This window comes from Haliotis rubra, unplaced genomic scaffold (assembly GCF_003918875.1).
Source record: "Haliotis rubra isolate DU_JTF1 unplaced genomic scaffold, ASM391887v1 Scf72, whole genome shotgun sequence".
Taxonomy (NCBI): Eukaryota; Metazoa; Mollusca; class Gastropoda; order Lepetellida; family Haliotidae; genus Haliotis; species Haliotis rubra.
In genome coordinates, this window is record NW_025767435.1 from 518,623 (window position 1) to 538,051 (window position 19,429).

The following is a 19,429-nucleotide window of genomic DNA, read 5'->3' on the forward strand; positions in this document are numbered from 1 at the left end:
CATTCACAAATCCCAGTGGATGATCTTCTGAAAATAATACTAAGACTTCCAGTGTTTTAAAGCCATCTAATGTCTTTGAACACTTAAGGTCTGTGTGCCCAGAAGCAACGACTGCCTACCTGGTACGGGACTTCTTTCAGGTGGGCTGGCAGTGTGAGGAGCCTGCACAGATCAACTGTTTTTGTCTTGCCGTCATCAACAAACCACACCTAAACAAGAAGACAAAGTCATCAATATCCCCCACAATGGCAAAATATTCTTCATGAATATATATCTACAAGTTATGATTATGTCAAATGTTTTGGTGTGTATATGGCAAAGTGGAAGGAGAGTACTGAAAGGTTTATAAGTTCTGCTCCAGAAAGGAGCACTACCACCAAATTCAGTGAAAGCCAAACTTGTTGTCATGGAAATGCCAAAATATTTTATTCAGAATTCCAAAACTCCCAAAAGGAACCAGTACACCACCAAACCAATCTATGTGCCAAGTTTGGTGAAGAAATATTGAACGGTTTTACAGTTCTGCTCAAGAAAAGATCACTACTACCAATTTCAGTCACACTTGTTGCCAAGGAAACGCAAAAAAAATATTTTATACAGATCTACCAAAAGGCACCAGTACACCATCAGATCCATCTATGTGCCAAGTTTGGTGAAGAAATAGTGAACAGTTTTGAAATTCTGCTCCGGAAAATACGAATGTGCACAGACGGACGGAGCGCATTTTAATACCCAGCGCATTAGCACATTAATAATAAATGTCATCATCAGATGCAATGACTGACTGACTGACTGACTGAGTTTAGTTTTACGCCGCTTTTAGCAATATTCCAGCAATATCACGGCGGGGGACACCAGAAATGGGCTTCACACATTGTGCCCATGTGGGGAATCGAACCCGGGTCTTCGGCATGACGAGCCAATGCTTTAACCACTAGGCTACCCCACCACCCCAGATGCAATGACAATACTCAGTGAGTGAGTGAGTGAGTGTTGATTGATGCCACAATTCAATTTGAAGTGAATGTTATCATGTGTTATCATTAGCAAGATTCAAACTGTCACAGCTGCCCAGTAAACCAGTTATCAAATGTTAACTAGGCAAGTGTACAATGAAATCTTGCAGGGGTGGGGCTTCATTCAAAACAGCAATGCCACCAGGTGATTGTGTCCAATGTTACCTAGAAAACTTGTGCACTGGTCAGTAGCGTTTCGTGTGACTGTATGTGATGTGAGGTCGGTAGCCTGGGGAAAAGGCTGATAAGCATTTTGTCTGGTTGAGAATGCTGCTGCTGCTGCCACAACATGTACCTAAACATAACTGATTAAACAACATTGAAGCAAGTCATAGTTGTATGATGACTGCAATATATTATTCTAAAACACTGGATCATTGTGATTAATATACTTAGTGAACAGACAACCATCCAGGGTCTGAAATCACTAGGGCTGGCTACACTTGAAACTTCAATAGACGGAGCCTAGTTGTTTTTATTTTAGAGTCATGTCCCTTGATGTGGTATATGATAAACAACTTATGTTATGACAGTTTCCCTTTTGCCAGTCATATAAGCCCTTGACATGTAACTTGGAGCAAAAATGCAAAAAGATATCTGATAGAAATTAAATATTTGACATCATGAGAGAGTGGTGACCTATTTAGAATTGGATTACTAACAACACACCATCCTAAAAAGTCAATGACTATAGACCTTAGTTTGTGTATTGTCTGAGTAAATTAAAACTATCTTTCATCACAAAACTTCATGTATGTATTATTGATGAGACAATTTCTATATTGATTATCATTAATATTTTTTTAGAATCGACAATATTTCTGATTATTGATCTTTTTAGCCAATCCTTGAATGCACAAAGTGTTCTTGGAGCCATGGCTAGCGTAACTCTATTGTTTGCCAGTTGTATCGCTAGGAATGCTTCGTGGATCAGTAGCCATGGCCAAAGGCTGGGACCACCCAATCCTCATTTTACAGGAATCCTACGTCAAACAGAGACTAATGCAGAGATGCCAACCCTGAATCAAATGAAAGTGAAGTCATGCCTTGCTCAAAGCAATTCACAAGCCCTGAAGGAACGATTTGGGGCAGAACGTGAGAAGGGACTCTGGCTCTGATGATGGGGGTCTGGGGTGCCTCCCCTGTGAAAATCTTTAGATATAGCCTGGAAATATGCAATTTCTGGGCATACTGAACCAGATAATATTTAACTCAAATGAACATATTTAAATGGCTATTTACTAAAATTCTTTCAAACATTCTAAATTTATAAACATATTTGTATTTTCTCAAAAATCCGAGTTTTTTATAGACAAATCGAGAGTGGATGTTGTATTTGAAAATCTCAGTAACTCTTCCAAAATCAGAGTGGTTGGCATCTCTGTTAATATTGCTGACCTGACCTCTTCAGAGATGTACTGACCTGACTGACCTCCTTTAAAATTGCAATTCATGTTTGCAGATGTATGGACTGCAGTAAGTTATCGACATGACTAAACTGACATTTGTAAGTACCTCTGCCGTGGGAGTTTTGAGTCCTTCTGACTCCTTAATTGACAGGATTTCCACCCTGAAAGGTAACAACAAACATACCAAACACAAGTGACACTGGTAACAATAGCATTATCAGGAAACAGTTATTATTCTTATTATTCTAAATGTACACACAACACAAAACCAAGCAGACATTTCACAACACCCTGAACTGAAATATCGGAGAAATCAACCTCGTCTTACAAGATTAAATGCAAATGTACCTATGGAAGTGTCGTTCGCTGGTCTGAATGGCACAAAGTTCTCCCTTCTTGGCCATGGCTGCAATGATACAAAGCAACATCAAAACAGGACTTTAGGTTGGAGTGAGTGAGGTGGGTTTTATGCAGATTTCATAACATTCCAGTAAAATCAAAGCAGGGACAACAGAAATTGTTGTCTATATACCCATGTGGGAATCGAACCCAGGCCTTTCGCATGCAGGTGAACAAGGCTACAACAGGGCTACAAAAGGGCAACAACAAGGCTACAACAGGCCAACAACAAGGCTACAACAGGGCTACAACAACAGGGCAAGGCAACAACAAGGCTACAACAGGGCAACAACAAGGCTACAACAACAGGCAACAAGGCAGGGGTACAACAGGGCTACAACAACAAGGCTGGGTTCAAGGCAACAACAAGGCAACAACAGGGCTACAAGTCAACAAAGGCTACAAGGCTACAACAGGGCAACAACAAGGGCTACACAACAAGGCTACAAGGCAACAACAAGGCTACAACAACAAGGCTACAACAAGGCAACAGGCTACAGGCTACAACAAGGCAACAACAAGGCTACAACAACAGCAACAACAACAGGCAACAACAAGCTACAACATGCCAATAACAAGGCTACAACAGGGCTACAACAAGGCTACAAGAACAGCAACAACAGGGCTACAACAGAAGGCAACAACAGGGCTACAACAAGGCAACAACAGGGCTACAACAAGGCAACAACAGGGCTACAACAGGCCAACAAGGCAACAACAGAGGCAACAAGGCAACAACAGGGCTACAACAAGGCAACAACAAGGCTACAACAGGGCAACAACAAGGCAACAAGGCTACAACAAGGGCTACAACAAAAAACAGGGCTACAACAAGGCTAACAAGGGGCTACAACAGGGCAACAACAGGGCTACAACAAGGCTACAACAAGGCTACTTCGGGCAGAGCAGTTCCACATATAATAGTATTAATACCTTCACCAACACTGAAGAATATCATGCTGTTACAACAACCGCGGTTTAGACAATGCAGGCATAATAGAGGAAAACAAAGACAACCATTCCTCCACTGCAGATGGGACAGCTATGTTGGAAAGCTTTACTACAAGACTGTCACAGGCAACGCTGCATGACTACCAAAGTAAGTTGTCTAGCAGGCAGCACAGCCAAAGAAGAATGAGTGAGTGAGTGAGTATGGTTTTACGCTGCTTTTAGCAATATTCCAGCAATATCACGGCAGGGGACACCAGAAATGGGCTTCACGCATTATACCCATATGGCGAATCGAACCCGGATCTTCGGCGTGACGAGCCAACACTTTAACCACTAGGCTACCCCACTGCCCCTCTACAGAAGAAAGCGTCACCATGCAACAGTCATGATACTAGAACACACTGTGGGACACTCACAGTAAAAAGCGTCACCATGCAACAGTCATGATAGAACACACTGTGAGACACTCACAGTAGAAAGCGTCACCATGCAACAGTCATGATAAAACACACTGTGAGACACTCACAGTAGAAAGCGTCACCATGCAACAGTCATGATAGAACACACTGTTAGACACTCACAGTAGAAAGCGTCACCATGCAACAGTCATGATAGAACACACTGTGAGACACTCACAGTAGAAAGCGTCACCATGCAACAGTCATGATAGAACACACTGTGAGACACTCACAGTAGAAAGCGTCACCATGCAACAGTCATGATAGAACACACTGTGAGACACTCACAGTAGAAAGCGCCACCATGCAACAGTCATGATAGAGAACACACTGTGGGACACTCACAGTAGAAAGCGCCACAACAGTCATGCAACAGTCATGATAGACCATGCAACAGTCATGATAGAACACTGGCAGACACTCACAGTAGAAAGCGTCACCATGCAACAGTCATGATAGAACACACTGTGGGACACTCACAGTAGAAAGCGTCACCATGCAACAGTCATGATAGAACACACTGTGAGACACTCACAGTAGAAAGCGTCACCATGCAACAGTCATGATAGAACACACTGTGGGACACTCACAGTAGAAAGCGTCACCATGCAACAGTCATGATAGAAAACACACTGTGAGACACTCACAGTAGAAAGCGCCACCACCATGCAACAGTCATGATAGAACACACTGTGAGACACTCACAGTAGAAAGCGTCACCATGCAACAGTCATGATAGAACACACTGTGGGACACTCACAGTAGAAAGCGTCACCATGCAACAGTCATGATAGAACACACTGTGAGACACTCACAGTAGAAAGCGTCACCATGCAACAGTCATGATAGAACACACTGTGGGACACTCACAGTAGAAAGCGCCACCATGCAACAGTCATGATAGAACACACTGTGGGACACTCACAGTAGAAAGCGCCACCATGCAACAGTCATGATAGAAAATGCACACTGTGAGACACTCACAGTAGAAAGCGCCACCATGCAACAGTCATGATAGAACACACTGTGGGACACTCACAGTAGAAAGCGCCACCATGCAACAGTCATGATAGAACACACTGTGAGACACTCACAGTAGAAAGCGTCACCATGCAACAGTCATGATAGAACACACTGTGAGACACTCACAGTAGAAAGCGTCACCATGCAACAGTCATGATATGAAAAACACACTGTGGGACACTCACAGTAGAAAGCGTCACCATGCAACAGTCATGATAGAACACACTGTGGGACACTCACAGTAGAAAGCGCCACCATGCAACAGTCATGATAGAACACACAGTGAGACACTCACAGTAGAAAGCGCCACCATGCAACAGTCATGATAGAACACACTGTGGGACACTCACAGTAGAAAGCGTCACCATGCAACAGTCATGATACTAAAACACACCATGAGACACTCACAGTAGAAAGCGCCACCATGCAACAGTCATGATAGAACACACTGTGGGACACTCACAGTAGAAAGCGTCACCATGCAACAGTCATGATACTAAACACACTGTGGGACACTCACAGTAGAAAGCGCCACCATGCAACAGTCATGATAGAACACACTGTGGGACACTCACAGTAGAAAGCGCCACCATGCAACAGTCATGATACTAAAACACACTGTGGGACACTCACAGTAGAAAGCGTCACCATGCAACAGTCATGATACTATAGAACACACTGTGGACACTCACAGTAGAAAGCGTCACCATGCAACAGTCATGATACTAAAAACACACTGTGGGACACTCACAGTAGAAAGCGTCACCATGCAACAGTCATGATAGACTACAAAAAGCACACTGTGAGACACTCACAGTAGAAAGCGTCACCATGCAACAGTCATGATAGAACACACTGTGGGACACTCACAGTAGAAAGCGCCACCATGCAACAGTCATCATGATAGAAAAACACACTGTGAGACACTCACAGTAGAAAGCGTCACCATGCAACAGTCATGATAGAACACACTGTGGACACTCACAGTAGAAAGCGTCACCATGCAACAGTCATGATAGAACACACTGTGGGACACTCACAGTAGAAAGCGTCACCATGCAACAGTCATGATAGAACACACTGTGAGACACTCACAGTAGAAAGCGTCACCATGCAACAGTCATGATAGAACACACTGTGAGACACTCACAGTAGAAAGCGTCACCATGCAACAGTCATGATAGAACACACTGTGAGACACTCACAGTGAAAGCACCATGCAACAGTCATGATAGAACACACTGTGGGACACTCACAGTAGAAAGCGTCACCATGCAACAGTCATGATAGAACACACTGTGGGACACTCACAGTAGAAAGCGTCACCATGCAACAGTCATGATAGAACACACTGTGGGACACTCACAGTAGAAAGCGTCACCATGCAACAGTCATGATACTAGAACACACTGTGGGACACTCACAGTAGAAAGCGTCACCATGCAACAGTCATGATAGAACACACTGTGAGACACTCACAGTAGAAAGCGTCACCATGCAACAGTCATGATACTAAAACACACTGTGGGACACTCACAGTAGAAAGCGTCACCATGCAACAGTCATGATAGAACACACTGTGGGACACTCACAGTAGAAAGCGTCACCATGCAACAGTCATGATACTAAAACACACTGTGAGACACTCACAGTAGAAAGCGTCACCATGCAACAGTCATGATAGAACACACTGTGGGACACTCACAGTAGAAAGCGTCACCATGCAACAGTCATGATAAAACACACTGTGAGACACTCACAGTAGAAAGCGTCACCATGCAACAGTCATGATAGAACACACTGTGAGACACTCACAGTAGAAAGCGTCACCATGCAACAGTCATGATACTAAAACACACTGTGGGACACTCACAGTAGAAAGCGTCACCATGCAACAGTCATGATAGAACACACTGTGAGACACTCACAGTAGAAAGCATCACCATGCAACAGTCATGATACTAAAACACACTGTGAGACACTCACAGTAGAAAGCGTCACCATGCAACAGTCATGATAGAACAACACACTGGAGACACTCACAGTAGAAAGCGCCACCATGCAACAGTCATGATAAAACACACTGTGAGACACTCACAGTAGAAAGCCGCCACCATGCAACAGTCATGATACTAAAACACACTGTGGGACACTCCACAGTAGAAAGCGTCACCATGCAACAGTCATGATAGAACACACTGTGGGACACTCACAGTAGAAAGCGTCACCATGCAACAGTCATGATAGAAACACACTGTGAGACACTCACAGTAAAAAGCGTCACCATGCAACAGTCATGATAGAACACACTGTGGGACACTCACAGTAGAAAGCGTCACCATGCAACAGTCATGATACTAGAACACACTGTGAGACACTCACAGTAAAAAGCGTCACCATGCAACAGTCAAGATAGAACACACTGTGGGACACTCACAGTAGAAAGCGTCACCAGGCAACAGTCATGATAGTAAAACACACTGTGAGACACTCACAGTAAAAAGCGTCACCATGCAACAGTCATGATAGAACACACTGTGGGACACTCACAGTAGAAAGCGTCACCATGCAACAGTCATGATAGAACACACTGTGAGACACTCACAGTAGAAAGCGTCACCATGCAACAGTCATGATAGAACACACTGTGAGACACTCACAGTAGAAAGCATCCCCCACAGCTACAGAAGACTGTCGCAGGCAAGGAAGCCATGGTAGAAGGTTTTGCTTTGCAATTACTACAGTGGAGGGCATTGAGGGCGGGACATACACGGTTTGGGTCACGGTCACTAGGACAGCCAGGATAGACAATAGGGTACATTGGTAAATAACACCAGCATGGGATAGCTACTAGGGTGATTGATTGTACGTGAGAGTAAGTGAGTTTAGTTTTAAGCCCCCCTCAGCAATATTCCAGCTATATGGCGTTGGTCTGTAAATAATCGAGTCTGGACCAGACAATCCAGTGATCAACAGCATGAACATCGATCTGCGCAATTGGGAACTGATGACATGTGCCATCAAGCCAGCGAGCCTGACCACCTAATCCTGTTAGTCGCCTTGATTGTAGGTAAATCGATTGGAATGACACTCAGGTTTTGAAAGCAGTGGCAACTTACACTGTGACCTCCAGTTCTTCTTGTTGGCGAAGTAGCTTGAGATGTCGAAGAGGAGAGAAATGTAGACGCTGGTCAGGTCAGTCTTCCGTTCTCCCCGATGTTCAAGAAGTCTCATGTAGTAATGGTTGGCATCGAGGACTTGATTCATCCTCACCTGTGAACACAGAGTGGCATAAAGTCACTCCTCCACTTACAGACACAACAAAATTGTATTTTAAATGTCAGAAGCAATTTTCCTAAAGCCAATTATTGCTTCAAATGTTTCTTTTACATAGAGTGAGAGAGTAAGGTTTTTACGCTGCTTTTGGAAATATTCCATCAATATCACAGCAGGGGACACCAGCAATTAGCTTCACACATTGTACCCATGTGGGGAATCGAACATGGGCAGTCGGCGTGACGTGCAGACACTTTAACCACTAGGCTACCCCACCGCCCCTTCTACATAGAGAAATCAAGGGTCTTGTCTGAATAAAATGAATTCCTTAAGATTGTAAAGACCTTGCCAATTGACCTTGACTTCCCGTGATTTACCTTGACTTCCCCAGTTCTGGGCAGGTCTTTGAATCCACGACCACGAGGACAGTCAATAGCAGGGAGGATACGATGTCGATACTGACATTTGTTGATGTTCCTGAAGTACAAGACAAAGATGAAATGAAACATTGTACAATAACATTGTGCAACTCATGGACAATGAAACATAACGAAGGACTTTAAATAAAGTTAATGACAAGCATGGTTTGCTGAAGACTTTTCAGTATGTTCTCCTGAAATGAGAACCATATTTAGTATGGAATAGTGTTACTGACTTGGACCTATCGCCCCCAAAACAGTCATTGTTCACTGATTAGGAGACCTTTTTTCAACCATTTTCTAAACCACGATTCTACCAAACAAAGTGAGTGAGTGACCGAGTTCAGTTTTCAAGCCTACTTAGCAATATTCTAGCAATATCATGGTGGGGGACACCAGAAATCGGCTTCACGCATTGTACCCATTTTTGGAATCAAAATTGGGTCCTCGGCATGAGCGAATGCTTTAACCACTAAGTTACCCCTCAGGCCCCTATCAAAGAAAAGTCATCGTCTACTTACACACAGAATCCAAAAGCCTTGATGTGTCTGCAGAGCGCCTTGTCTTCATTCTCGTTCTCTCCCTACAGCAGAACAGGCATACAAACTCCAGCTTTATTGCCTCGACGACTGGCCAGGACGTACAAGTCAACTGTCACTGAATCACTGCTGCAAGTTCTACATCCAGCTTTTACACATTAATTTCAAAATTTATATCTGGTACGTAAAAAATTAATATAAATAGTAATTCCAATGAATAAATTGTATTTCCCCTTGAGAATAGTCTTAATTTGTTGGTTTGAAGTTTTTAAGATAAATTTTCATTGATATTAATTATCATTTGCACTAGATGCAGGTCCAGTACATAGCGAATTTTGCAGAAAGCAACAAGAAGGATTATCTTGATCTGATGTTTATTTTCATGAAAGCATTTAGGAACAGATGGCAATCATATCAAAATATACAACATCTTATAAGAAAACTGTGTCTCTTGTTACTCATTTTATTCAAGTCTGGTTTTATTTCAGATATATGTATTGGACAAAGGCAGGTAACTACAAACCCACATCCTGCTGAGGAGTCAAGCATAAGTGAATCTCGGATTTGCTTTCAGATACTGAACAAAAGCAGTTTAGGACCATAAATATTTTTGGGATACATTTTTATTAAATTAAGTCCCAGTCTTCATTACAACAAACACATTCTCCAAAATATTCGACCGCCTCCGTGGTGTAGTGGTTAGAGCGTCCGCCCGGAATGCGGAAGGTCGCGGGTTCGATCCCCGGCCACGTCATACCAAAAGACGCTAAAATATGGTACTTGTTGGTCCCTGCCTGGCGCACGGCATTAATGGGTACAACCAGGACTGGTCGGCTCGGAGTCAGAGTAATGTGTCTGAGTGGGGTATTCATGCTTCACTGTGGCATGGTATCTCAGTGGGCTAGCACTATAAAACCAGCTAAAGTCTGCGCTAGTACAAGCAGCCCACATACACATACACATGCATGAACGTCGTCATAAGAGCGAAAGTTTCTCAAGCACGACACTAAACCCAATTCACCTCACCACCAAAATATTCCTGAACTTTTTACATTCAGTATAGGGCCCGTAAGTAGGTCACGGCACTTGGCAAGACCTTAGTACTCCCAGTAACAAACAATGTACACTGAGTCCCGCCAAGTAAAGTCATATTTAGCAGTCACGCAATTTGGAACCAGAACTGGTTCTTGAATATTCACTTGTCACCGGAAATCTGGTAACAGAAGTAAGCTGGGTCCCGTCTCGCATATCACAAGTTGGAGTGTGAAAAGAGCCAGCTTAGTACCGAGAGTAGGGCCTCACTAGACGTTCAGACCCTATATGGGTATGCATCTTAACATGCCAATGGACTATCTTTTTATAAACAAAAGATACATGGAACAAAAGGCTTATAAGAAATATACCTTAATATTAAGTGTTTACATTGAACAGTGCAGGGATTAAACCAAATACATACTTGAATAAATATACATGCAGCAATATCTCCTCTACCTCAATAAAGCCACTGGTTTAAGATCAGACAGTACTATGGGATTAGTTGACATGAAACTAGCATCATTCATGTTAGACACAGACTGTTGAAAAGCAGGAGCTTGTGTGATACATATACACAGTTAGAATAATCTAGCATACTGAACACATGTACAACAAATTAGTGTACAACATCACGCATGCATTAAACAACAATGCCTGTATTCAACTAATGGCAGGGTGCAGTCTATTCCAGTACTGGCTCACATAACGACTCTCCCTGTCCCAACTTATTGTCACCATTCTTTTGGAATTGGGCATTGCTAATAAAGCGGGTAACGATGCATCAAACTATCGATGGATTGCAATTGTTGAGTCTCCGATAGCAATTAATCGATGGTAGAAATGAAAAACTATTGATGCATCGATAGTATGTGTGACTATCGATAGTTTAGTAATTGGCTTTCGTTGATAAATGTGCAGCTCAAAATGCAGGATGTTTGGGTGCAGACTTGCAGCTTCATTGAGTTTATGTTTTAACTGTTTACTTGATCTGAGTTTCAAGTTTCAAAAGTTATCAAAAGAGACTGAAACTATTTCAACTTGTTTTTATTTCATATAAACTATACATTCATTTCGGAAGTGACTTCAAATGAGACAATTCAAGGAGAAAAAGTCTATTGCAATAGTATTGCAATAGTTGGTCGCAATAGACTATCGCTATCGCAATAGTTGTTTCCCCCTCAATAGTCACCCCTATTGCTAATGGTGCCACATTATTTTTCAACATTTTCAAAAATACTGAAAAAGTTAACATTTTGAGAGAATTGCGATCAGATTGCACTGATTTTATCTGGACTATTTGTATAAGGGACAGGGACAATTTGTCATTTGATTCTGAAAAGTGTAAATATTTAGTGGGTCAGTCAAGAGTTGCGTCCCTTAGCTGCCAACACAGCTTGTTATGGGTGCAGCTTCTTCCTGACAATTACTCAACATGAAAGTTGCAAATCTGATGGCAAAGTGTCTCCTTCAGCCCACACATAATGGTTTAACATTTCTACTGCCTAATGCCACATTCATGACCTACACACAGTGGTGATTAGTAGCAAGCATGATGTGTACTTCAAATCTACACATGCTAATCAGTCCCAGGGCCTAGATTTTCGAAGCTCTCTTACCGCTAAGATAGTCTTAAGTTAATGTTAATGTATGGCACTTATGACTATCTTAGCGATAAAAGAGCTTTGAAAATCTAGGCCCTGATGTGTGTAGGAAATTACTGTTAAAAAGCAGAAATAAATATAGAACAAACTCAACCGAGACCAAGGATACTTCATTCCATCCGCTTATGATGCACTCATCCACCAAGCCCAATCTACTGTATAAACATCTCATTATTATTTGTACATCATTGGCTTCCACGCCTGTCCTTTGTCTACTCTCTGGCTTCATCAGCTTTCTGCCTAGCCAATTATGTTAAAGGTCACATAAACCCTAGGGGGTACAAATACATAAATCACTAACTGGCATCGTTATAAATGAAACCCCGTCATTAAAACTACTCATTTCGACCTTTAATTGACTTAAATCGACCTTTTTGACAACAGTGCACAATTCTCACCTGCGAACGAAATTTCAACCAATCAGAGCGGCGAGCCTCTGTGACGTCATATGAGGAATAGCTTTGAGAGCCGATGCAGAATTCATCTACATTTTAGGGGGTAAATTATCGTGTTTACAGGCTTGTATAAACCTGAAATCGTGACAATTGTTGTGGAAAATGAAAGCAATATGTTCTCACAATCTACTGTCATTTAATTTTGTCTCCTGCTTTGCCTAGTTTCCGAAGTTACAACTTGTTTTCATAGACGATTCTGTCAAAATCGATTGGTGTCGTTAGGCCCTATTTGTATAATGACTGATCCAAATTGATCCCATTTCTGTGTTGTTTTACCTCGATATTTAATCATGTCATGTAAAATCTGTTTGTATTCTCAAAACAGTGTCGGCCCATAAGTTTTCACATGCAATACAGCAATTAATACTCCCTCGTTGTAACCCGTGTTAGGTGGTATAAACCTACACATGTTATTTGTCATCATTCACTTGATGGTCAGTTAATGAATTTATAACAGGTATAATTAGTGGTAACACACTTAGATTACCGACAAAGGTTCCCATTTGGCATTTCTTGTGTCTGGAGTAAATATTCAACATTATAAACATCGATCAAAGGACTAACCGATAACACGCTGATTGATTAATTACTTTTATCTTACACAGCCGAATTGTCAAAAGGTAGTGTTTATGTATGTAGATTTACTAATCTATACTGAATACACTCTGTCGTATCGGTGTTCGCGTAAAAAACGCCCTTCTTTCAAAGGATTAACCGGCAATACATTGATTGATTGCCCATTATTGGCTAACTAAATTACTGTTTTTAAAGAAAGGACATTATGCAATTAGTTGCCAGGTGTGCTATCTTGGGTGACCAATGAGACTATACACCAATACCTGAAAAGATTTATCACTTTTTCAGATATTAAACTGTTAAAAGACACATCTTTTGGAACAGTTTTGTGGATATTGATGGATACATTCCTCGAACAAGGTAATGGCCTGATATTGTTCCTATAACTTTAATCTGTTTTAATTTTAATATTTGCATTTTGTTTTATTCATTTGTCGTGAGCATTCAACAGAATCATTGTTTTCGCCGTGAAGTGTAATGAGACAGACAACATGCACTAGGGTGTGTGTGCGAATTATGATTCACATTGGCAAACTATAAAATGTCTAGATATTACAGTTCTGTTATAAATTCACTATAAGTATCAGCAGATCGTCTGCTTTTTATTTAGTTTCAAAATGCATACAAGTGTGATAATAAACTAATTAGGATTATAAGACCAAATATAAAGACACACATTGACTAGTATCTACATACTGGTGAGTGGACATTAACTATGGGAATGTAGCAAGAAATTTATCACGCAGTATTGTGACTTCGACCCCCACCTCGCCGCCTCCGTGGAAGAAATCGTTATGTTATAAGTTGTGTCATGCAAAATCCGCTTGGTTATGATTCCAATACATATTTAACAACGAGTAGAAAGTAGTCTTGATTTTCTAACTTGATGAAAACAAACTATAATCTCATTAATTCTAACAGATTTTTTATTTTTAAAATGGCGGTAGCCTGTCGTCGGAACATCCGCCAGTCTGAGGATAAATGGTATTTAGGTTTGTTTTCACCGAAGTTAAAATCAAAACTACTTTCTACTGGTAGTAAAATATGTATTTTATTGATGGCCAATAGGATTTTGCATGACATAGCGTATATCATAACAATTTCTCTCGTGGCAGCGAGGTGGGTGTCAATATAATACTACTTACAATATTATTGTTACTTCGACCACAACCTCACTTCGAGGAAGAAATCGCTATGTTACAAGTTGTGTCATAGAAAATCTTTATGGTCATCAATCATATGCATATTTTACTACAACTAGTAAGTAGTTTTGATTCTTTAACTTCCGCGGAAGCGATCTGAACACAAGTAAGATATCGCTTTCAGGCTTCCACAACGCCACTCGCGACTCACAAACATAACCCATTTAGCACTAACTGCGGGTCCTGTGGAAATCTGTGCATGGGGACACCATCGCCCGACCCTAGGAGCAATTGACGACAAAGCAACGATTCGGCATGTCGTCGTGATGTCGAGAAATCATCAAAATGATGAGCGTGCTACACATTTTCTATACAACTAACTGAAAATCTTTCCTCATATGACGTCACTGCAGTGATCTGGCGACAGAGTTACGTAACCTGTCTGTGGTTTCGTTGGCGGGCGAGAGGGAAGCAGGCGACTTTTTGGCCACTTTTAATCGCTCGGTATTAATTAACCACAAGTTTTTAAAGAATAAATTTGGTGTTCCGCATAAGACTAACCACAAATCTTTCATATGTAATGGTTAAAAGAGTAACAAAAAACAAAGTTTAGTGGTTCTTTAATTATGTTGTTTTTTTGTTACATTGTTACATCCAGTATATATATACTTCCCCCTTCTTCATGTTCCATTATGCTTGACAACGGTACAAGAATCTGTATCAAAACGTCGCACTCACGAATAAAAAGAAGTTGTTATCCATAAAGTTTGTTCTATATTGTACTTCCCAACTTCTAAAATGCCACTCAAAGAAACAGAAATAAAGTTTTTTGGAGAAAACACTGAAAGTTAGATGGGACTATTGAGGACTTTATGACACATACTGCATGTATCAGTAAAGTGACCCTCAACACAACAAAATCTGCCGAAATTTCTCACCAAGGAACACTAAGTATCTTCTTGGATTATTTACAGGAACCAGAATGGGTCATACAATATTTGCCATATATTGGTGTCCTTACAGACCCAATTTAATGGCAGTGTTTCAACAGCATCTTTCAGCAATGACTTCATGTTCAAGAAAAACATTATTGGAATATTGTTACGTGGCAGTGGAGATTGTTGTGATTCAGGGGTAACTGTCAGTGGCAGCAAAATGTGTGAAACACTCGTAAAATGTCATGTTGCATTTGGGAGTACACTTTCTCAGTGAAGTACAAATTCTGGTTCTTTTTGCTTTCAGGCCCATACTCTCAGATCAAGGCATCTAATAACACAAAGTCTAAAGATTAAAAACCATTCTGTCGCCACGGCTTCACAAAAGATGTATGTCTCACAACTGGTGGCCCAGACCATGTACGGTATGTACCCTCTATCAGTGGCAGCAAATGGCCGCCCTCTATCAGTGGCAGCAAATGGCTGATAGTCTAAAATTGTTTTGTGCTGTCGGAGGTAGATTTTGTAATAGTGACTCTGTGGGAGAGCGAAGCCCCAGAAAAAAGAACACTCCAGACAGTCATGAACCGTGATCAAGGCATCCACTTGTTCAGTGCTTGGGATTAATTTTTGCGATTTTCTTGTGTTCTTAGTGATCTGCTGTCTTGGTAAACTACATCCCTTAACTGCTCTGTATAAGCTCGCTGTATCAATCAGCACCCCCTTGCTTCAATCAGCTACCCTTACATTGTTACGTTAACTGTTCCTGGTTTATTTTATCATCCACTGTTACACTGTTGTGTACAGCGACCAAAGAGTGAATATGGTTAGTGTTACTCATTGTGATGTGGTGCTCCAAGAGCACCGTATACATGGTATAAGTGAATAGTCTGGGAGGGGCAGCCATGTGCTATATTTAGACTAGTACTAGATTTAAACAGAAAGATCTGGAAGACACTACAGGGTATTATGACCCAATGGGTTGTTGGAGAATCTTCTGGAGTCGTTTTCTCAGATATATAAGGGGAGCTAACTCTCGCTTATCTCACATTACATCTCAAGTAAAAAGAATATCAGCATTGCATCTGTGTTTATTATACCCTGGGATGCTCTGTCTAGACCTAATTTCAGAAGTAGGATTACTGTCACCGAGATGAGAATATTACCATAATTGTCTTTATTGCTATACTCGTGTATAATAATACCTCTGAACTTGTACTGCCAGACTATTTCGTACTGCCATAGTGATTCCGTTGTATGGATTTGTAAACGTCATAAACTTTGTAAAAATTATTTGTGAACTTAGTTCATTAAAGCAGACAATTGTTAATGACATCACACAGCTTTGTTATTTGCTGGAGTCACTACTTGTTCTTTTATGGACCGATTCTCGGATAACTTTTTTAAGTGTCAACCTGGGAATCCACACACAACAATGTATATGTCCATATCCAGGTGAGCTAAGTACAAAGTGTTTATTCCTAATGCAGGATATCAGCCATGCCAAAACACAGAGTGTGATAACCTTTGTATTATATACTGGACAAAATAAATTTGGGATACCGGTATTTTTTATGATTGATATTTTATCAGTGTGTCAATGAATAAATAGATCATTATTCATAATACCAAAATTTACATATATCCCTAACTATTTTTGTCTAGTATAAAATGTCATTCATACTTAATAATTCAATAAAAACAAGAAGACAAAGTCATCAATATCCCCAGCAAACTAGTTGCCATGGAAACGTCAAAAATATTTTATTCAGAATTCCAAAACTACCAAAAGGCACCAGTACACTACCAGATCTATCTATGTGCCAAGTTTGGTGAAGAAATATTGAACGGTTTTAGAGTTCTGCTCCAGAAAAGACAAATGTGCACGGACGGACTGACGGACGGACGGACTGACGGATGCACGGACGGAGTCCATTTTAATACCCCCCGCAAAACGTGTTGCGGGGGATAATGAGATTTCAATTGCCACAAATCATGAAACAAACCTTGTGGAATGTGTACAGATATCTCTAACATCACAATTATCTGCGTTGTAATACGATACGTCACAAGCTCGGTGACACAATTTTCTATCGATCACTCAATTGACTGCGTTAGTTCATCTAGTTCGCAGTAAGTTTTTTATGTAAAAGCATGTATTGTTGTCAAAACTCTTAGCAATACGTTTGAAAATTAAAAATAATCTCATGTGGAACTTCAGAAACCTTCAATTAACCTTTGAACAACAAATACACTTTAATGTTCGTGTGACATTCTGCACCTGAATTCTTGTGCCATCTGCTCGCTTACACTGACAGTCAGTCAGGCAACTGGTGTTGGTATCTTTGTAAGCCTTTGAATTTCTGTCTTCGCTTCGTAATCCACTCCATCTATCATTACCAGATGTGAATTTTATTGGATCAAAGCAGTGACAGTACTGTAACCACGGTCGTCAAACCGTACATGATAGCCGACAGATGGGCGTGACGCCATGTTTGTTCACACTGTGAAGTAGTCCCTAAAATTTGCATATGACCTCTCTGATTTGCATCGATATCCATATATGACCCCAACAGATACCGAAAATATCTGTTGGCTTTTTATCATGCCGAGAACGCTATCCATTGTATGATAAAAGTTGATATCCATAAAATCTTTGACTCAATACTGCAGTGTCTTCTAACACTGAATTTGTTATTTGTTCAAAGACAGGCTCGTTCAAAGTGGAAATCCAAGCTCAACAGGAACATATTCTTGTTTCGGGCTCAGGGAACATAAACAAACATCGAGGGTACATCAGCCCATGTCCCCCTCGAGACCAGTGAACAACTTATAATGTACTGGACAAAAATAGTTAGGGATATATGTAAATTTTGAAATTATGAATAATGATCTATTTATTCATTGACACACTATAAAATATCAATCATAAAAATACAAATATCCCTTACTTATTTTGTCCAGTATATGTGATGCAATGGGCATAATGTAACTGACAAACATGAAACACAACTGTATAAACACTATGCATCAAGGCGGAAAGTACACTTAAGTGTTCGTGTTTGCATATTTTCCAAAACATTCTTTGCAATTCCAGGGTCATTGTCGATGTTTCACAACAAACACTGGTGATTTGATAAAAACATAAAAAATGTGAAATTATACAAATATTTGATTGTTTAGACATCCAAACTTACACTAAATGATGCTATGTATGGAGATTTAGTGATGTGACAAAAATGGCGAGATTTATGATATGAGTGGATGATATCACAGAAGAGGAAACTTCCCACAGAATTCAAAATGGCACAGTACATTTGTGTTCGTGAAGATTAAAGACAAGGGACAGGTTGAAATCATAAAAAGAAAATGTTAATGATTTGAACCTCTGCTACATTGGGGTTAATTAAGTAGGCTGCAAGACACAAGAACCACACACCAATGCCTACACCCCATGAAATGGGTCTAATAAGGTCACTCGTTCATCAACTGACACCACTGATGTCTGATTACAAGGGACGTTAGCCATGGTGTACTTATTCAAGTTTCTAGGACTTCAGTCCTGACGCACAACAAAACATATGGGCCTCACCTCTATTCAAGTGAATTTGTTCAAAATTGCTTCTGTTCACCCAGTAGAAAATGGGTACCCGATGGGATAAGTCATATGAACATTCTTGCTCCTCACAGGCAGCTTGGGTTATTCAAGCAGAGGTACAGATAAGCTGCGTATCTGCGTAAATTATGCGAATATTTATGTGAAAACTCAATTCCTATTAAGTCTACGCTTGAATTTTTGTAAATACTCAATAAATGTGATCTTACATGTGTACACACAAAAATGTCAAATCTTAGCTTGTGTACCGGTGGATAGATAAAATAACTGAGGTATACTGAGAGGTTCTATTTCAGGACATGAACTTGACAACTTGCTGTCTTTCTTATCGTTTCTCATATTACAGATCAAATATAAATAACAAACACTAACATTTAAACTTTATTATATTTTTAAAATAAATGGAAAATGGCAAAATACCCAATTAAGCTTGAGTGAGATGAGTACAATTTATTTGGTTACTCAAAGGGAAATTAGGAAGTGACCCAATTGAGATGAACACAAGCAAGTACATAAGTC

The 19,429-nt window shown here is 40.6% G+C and overlaps 1 protein-coding gene across 4 annotated transcripts in view; it reads right to left on the bottom strand.

Moving 5' to 3' along the window:
- LOC124259410 overlaps positions 1 to 19,429 on the bottom strand; it is an 82,194-nt gene that overhangs the window by 24,477 nt on the left and 38,288 nt on the right. For all 4 annotated transcript variants that reach the window (XM_046693551.1, XM_046693549.1, XM_046693548.1 and 1 more), the window contains 6 exons: positions 9,473 to 9,534; positions 8,910 to 9,009; positions 8,376 to 8,529; positions 2,774 to 2,831; positions 2,532 to 2,586; positions 120 to 209 (listed from right to left, as the gene is read on the bottom strand). In XM_046693551.1, the coding sequence (XP_046549507.1) occupies positions 120 to 209; positions 2,532 to 2,586; positions 2,774 to 2,831; positions 8,376 to 8,529; positions 8,910 to 9,009; positions 9,473 to 9,534 (519 nt within the window). The remainder of the gene's footprint in view (positions 1 to 119; positions 210 to 2,531; positions 2,587 to 2,773; positions 2,832 to 8,375; positions 8,530 to 8,909; positions 9,010 to 9,472; positions 9,535 to 19,429) is intronic.